The sequence below is a fragment of the Larus michahellis genome, chromosome 9 (genome assembly GCF_964199755.1).
Source record: "Larus michahellis chromosome 9, bLarMic1.1, whole genome shotgun sequence".
Taxonomy (NCBI): Eukaryota; Metazoa; Chordata; class Aves; order Charadriiformes; family Laridae; genus Larus; species Larus michahellis.
The window spans coordinates 28,010,904-28,015,873 of NC_133904.1; the positions used below are offsets into that span (position 1 = coordinate 28,010,904).

At 51.5% G+C, this 4,970-nt stretch overlaps 1 protein-coding gene across 1 annotated transcript; it reads left to right on the forward strand.

The window, feature by feature from the left end:
* The first annotated feature begins 1,828 nt into the window (after positions 1 to 1,828).
* LOC141748946 (leucine-rich repeat transmembrane protein FLRT3-like) lies at positions 1,829 to 3,115 on the forward strand. The gene has a single exon (XM_074601780.1). It carries the CDS (start codon positions 1,829 to 1,831, stop codon positions 3,113 to 3,115), a length of 1,287 nt encoding a protein of 428 aa, XP_074457881.1.
* Positions 3,116 to 4,970: the final 1,855 nt, after the last annotated feature.

The window sequence follows — 4,970 nt, forward strand, 5'->3', positions numbered from 1 at the left end:
TAACACTGCGGCAAAGCCTGTCTAACTAAATAAATGATGTTGTTTACAGCTGGAAGATGGTCTCCATTGCACAACGTGGCCACCCCAGCCAAGCTTCCAGCGAGAAGCTGTTCGTCGGGGGGTTGTTGCTTGAAAAAAAATGAAGAAGAAAACAGAACTAGCTGAAGCCAACACAGCGATTTAGCAGCAGAGGAAACCCAATCTGCTTCTGCAGAGAATACAATGGATCTGCAAATTTGTCCAATTCACACTTACCATTAGGCAAATCATATATTCGGGGCTTTAGCCACTGTCTGAACAGAGCTGGCAGAGCAGGGGAGAGAAAGGAAACCCAAATCCGTAAAACATGAAAAAAGGCTGAGACAGACCAAGAAATTAAGAGCAGGGGAATGCACCTGAAGGGAGGGGCTGAGAGAAGGTGCTTCAAACACGTCAAAAACGTGAGAACTCCAGCAGAGTGAAGTGAGGGGAGAAACAAAAATTAAAAGAATGAGAAAAACCAAAAGCAGCAACTGTGTCACTGGCTGCCCTGGACACATTAGCTGCAAGGCCCGGTTTGAGTCCTCTTGGCATCGCAAGGAAAATAATCAGCCTGGACATCGCTGAGCCCTGGCTGCCCGGGGCGTCAACCAGCCCCCTGACCACACTCTGGATCTAGGATGAAAACCAGGGAGAGGACAAAGGACCTTTTAGGGACCTGAGCCCAGCTCCAGCTGCCCAGTGACACCTTCAGACCTGCTGGGGCCAGGTGGTGCCCTGGAAGGGCAGCGTGTCCTTGGGGTGCTCTGCGTTTCACCCACAGGGATCAGCTTTTCCCACTCAGAGGTGGCTCAGGGCTGATCCCGAGAAGAGGTTCCACCGGGACACCGCATTCCCTGCACGTTCCTGTTTTACTGCAGAGGAGCCATAGCCATGGGCAGGGCTGTGCTCAGGGCTCAGCTCCACCATCCCCAGCATCCGCACCACCGCCCGGGCCCAGGGCATCCGCCGGCGTGTGCAGGCACAGTAGGGTGAGAGCCCCCTCCCACACGGAGGCAGCACAGCTGCCCAGCAGCCTCTGCTGACACTGTAACTGCAGAAAAGTACAAAAACACCCTGCCAGAACAGAGGGGAGCTGAGCAAAAAACCCACTCTTTTGGGAGGGACTCTATCAGGGAGCGGAGTGATAGGATGAGGGGAACGGTTTTACACTGGAAGAGGGAAGATTTAGATGAGATCTGAGGAAGAAATTCTTTGCTGTGAGGGCAGTGAGCCCCTGGCCCAGGTTGCCCAGAGAAGCTGTGGCTGCCCCATCCCTGGAGGGGTTCAAGGCCAGGCTGGACGGGGCTTGGAGCAACCTGGGCTGGTGGGAGGTGTCCCTGCCCAGGGCAGGGGGGTGGCATCTTTAAGATCCCTTCTAACCCAAACCATTCTATGGTTATATGAAACTGCCAAGCAGATCCTGAGAATGGTGATCAACCCCGGAGCAGGAGCCTCTCCAGGGCAGATCCCAAGGGAAGTGTGTCACCTGCTGCTGTTTGCAGAGGGCAGGAGGTGGGAAAAACCACTGTCAGAGCATGATGCTCGGCTGGGAAATCTCCCCGCCTCTCAGTAATGCTCTTTACGACAGGGCGGCACCTAATCGGCTTTTATCTGCCTGAAGACTCGATCCCCATCGGTCTGCAGTGGGAAGAACCAGCTACTTTATTTTCACCGTGCACTAAAAGCACAGCCCAACCGACCCTGCAATGCTCGTGGTTCACCTACCCGAAAGGTACACGCTCTTTTTCTTGCCTCCTTCTCTACTGTCCATCGGGTATTAGATGCAGTGGCTGACTTGTGGCTGGTCATGTTCTTTCTTGTTATATTTATATTTACTTGTGCAGCAAAGGCTGGACTGAGTCTGAATATCTCTGATTCATGCCCAAGCATGTGCAAGTGTGCACCTGAAGAGATTATCCACTGTAACAGAGCCGGACTGAGAGCCCTCCCTGGAGAAATAGCTGCTTCCACCGTCTCTCTAAACCTCTCCAATAATTATTTGCGGATTCTCACCACCAACACCTTCAGAAACCTGACTTTCCTCCACAGCCTCTGGCTAGATGGAAACAATCTGACTTTCCTGTCCCCGGGGACCTTCCACGCTCTCAGCAAGCTGCGAGAGCTGCACCTCAGCAGGAACTCACGCCTCACCTACCTGCACGCAAACACTTTCAGAGGACTGTTAAACCTCATCAGCCTGGATTTGTCCCACTGCAACATCTTCGAAGTCCACCCACTTCTATTTTCACACCTGCCTTCTTTAGAAAGGCTCGATTTAGGTTCCAATAACATGCGGTACGTTCCGCAAGCCTTTAGGAACCTTTCCAGCCTCACCAGGCTGTCCCTGGAGGGCAACCACATAGAAGCCATCGGCAGAGATTCCCTGAAGGACCTGGAAACCCTGTACGATCTGAACCTCAGGAAGAATCGGATATGGATCATTCAAAATGGCGCTTTTACAAAGCTTCTCAGATTGGGCATGTTAAATTTAGGACACAACTTCATCGCTGATTTGCCTAATCAGCTTTTCGACGGGTTGATCCAGCTCAAGACTATGCACCTCGAAGCCAACAGAATCACTGCTGTCGACTGCACCTTCAGAGATCTGCTGAACTTGAGAAACTTGTACCTCAACAACAACCAGATCTCTGCAATCTCGGACTCCGCTTTTGCCTACTTAAACAAGCTGCACTTCCTTCACCTGAGCAAGAACAACCTCAGCTCCCTCCCCATCCGCTTGTTCGCTGAACTGCCGAAACTGAAGTACGTGTTTTTGTCCCACAACCCCTGGAAATGCGACTGCAAGATGCTCTGGTTCTGGCGGTGGAGCGCCACACGCCGGGGCGCCATCGAAGGGCTGCACTGCGCCTTCCTGGGTGCTCACAACGCCACGGCGCTCAGCACCCCCCGCCCCGGGGACCTGGCGGACTGCGCGGTGCCACCCCAGCTGGCAAGCGAAGACAAGTGCAGGTTGGCCGGTACCAGCACGGCTCCTGGGCCCCCCGCTCTCCCCAGCAAGGTCATCCTGCTGGCGCTGGTCTGCCATGCATGGTATTTTGCAAGGGGATGGGACACCTCCACAGCCACATTTTGACAGTGTTTAAATTGTCAAGTGGAGGCCACTTATTTATTTCCTCGCTATTTCTTTGTGGGCAATGGTTTTCTTTATAGGTGGGGTTTTTATGGAAATAGAGGGATTTTGTTATGTAGAAATAAATGCTTTCATCCACGGTCAATGCTCAAATCTGAAATGCTGATACCAAAATTCAGTGTAAATGTTCAGGTGCAGAGAAGCTCACACCGGCATGCTCAGGGCTGGGGCTTGTGCCAGGTGATGCTGGGCTGGGAAGCATGGTCCCACCGCAGCCTCTGTCCTCCCACTTCCCAGCCAGCCCCAGCCACGTATGACCCCTCGGGGAAGGGCTGCCGTCCTGCCCTCGGCCCCCTCCCGGGATGCTGTGAGTGCTGCTAAAGTATGAATAAATTGCACGTGTTACACAGAACCACACAATGATAGGGGTTGGCAGGGACCTCTGGAGACCATCCAGTCCAACTCCCTGCCAGAGCAGGGTCACCCACAGCAGGTGGCACAGGAACGCCTCCAGGTGGGTTTGGAATGTCTCCAGAGACAGAGACTCCACCACCTCTCTGGGCAGCCTGTGCCAGGGCTCTGCTGCCCTCAGGGTAAAGAAGTTCCTTCTCATGTTGTGTTCCCGCACATACGAAGTCCCCAGAAAAGGCTCCGTCCATCAGCGTCTCTGTGAATGTGCGGCAGCTTCCCACCGCCGGCACACGAGGTGCTCTGCTGCCAGAATGTAAGACAGTGTTGGAGCAGTGGGCGAAAATGTCACCGAGTAAAACGTTTCATCACTCAGGTGCTCCTCGCTGTATCGAGCCTCAGCTAAGGCAGCAGCTCATTTGTCTCAGGGACGGTCTGTACGAGTTGTGTCTCCCTGAATTTTGTCGATGAGCTTTGGCACGGCATCACCGTGATGCCACACCCCTGAGCTGCCTCCCTCCAGCTGCTGGAGACACTGATGGGCCACCATGGTGCCTCCATCGCAAAGCATTCAACGGCCAATACATTTTTGCTTACATTTTGGTCATGCTGTTTCACCATTCTGGTTGTACATTCAGCACCGTCCTCGCTTCCTTCAGCTTCACATGCTTTGGGAGGTAGTGGGAAAACACCTCCAGCTTGTTTCTTGCTTTTGTGTTCCTCTCTGCTAGTGATCTGGAACAGAAAAAGGCAGGAGTAAAAAAACAAGCACGCAAAATCCACCTGAGCAGTTTCTTTAAGTCCCTATAAAATTAAATTTTTGCATTGAAAAAAATATAAATTGGTGAAAAGTTTACATGAAGGAGAGCCTTGACTCCTCCGGATGCTTGCAGAAAACATTCCTTCCATCTTTACACCACCACCTCGTTAAACACAGAGCTGGAGCGCAACTGAACTGCTGCTTCTGTGCTGTGATGAAGCAGCCATAGAAATACTGAACAAGTTGGACACAGTGTGCTCGCGGACAACACGTGGCTACATTTTTATCCACAAAAAAATGAAACTTGCAAGGAATACAAGAAAAACTTCCATCAAAAAACACAGGCCCTGAGGATGCAGCCTGGCCTTGGAAAAACATTTGAAGGCAATCCTGGAGATTACGGCCAACATGGACTCACTGCAGCAGCAGCAAGCTCGACTGTTTTAAAAAAAAAAAATAATTCAGCATGCACAAAGCTGACACTGCTAAAAAGCCTTGGAAACAAAAGTATGCGATTGAATAAACAAACCCAAGTGATTGAATAGATAAAACCAAATAACTGAATATGAAAGAGCAAAAAGACTTGCAGGAACAGAGAGATGTGCTAAAGCTTACATCTCTGCCTCCTGTCGGAAACTTTTAGGAGTGTTTGACAGAACAGAAACTCTTTTGAAAGCTTGCTTGCCAGGG

Coding starts and splice junctions, on each gene's coding strand:
- LOC141748946 (XM_074601780.1), top strand. CDS start 1,829: ATGTTCTTTCTTGTTATATTTATATTTACTTGTGCAGCAAAGGCTGGA.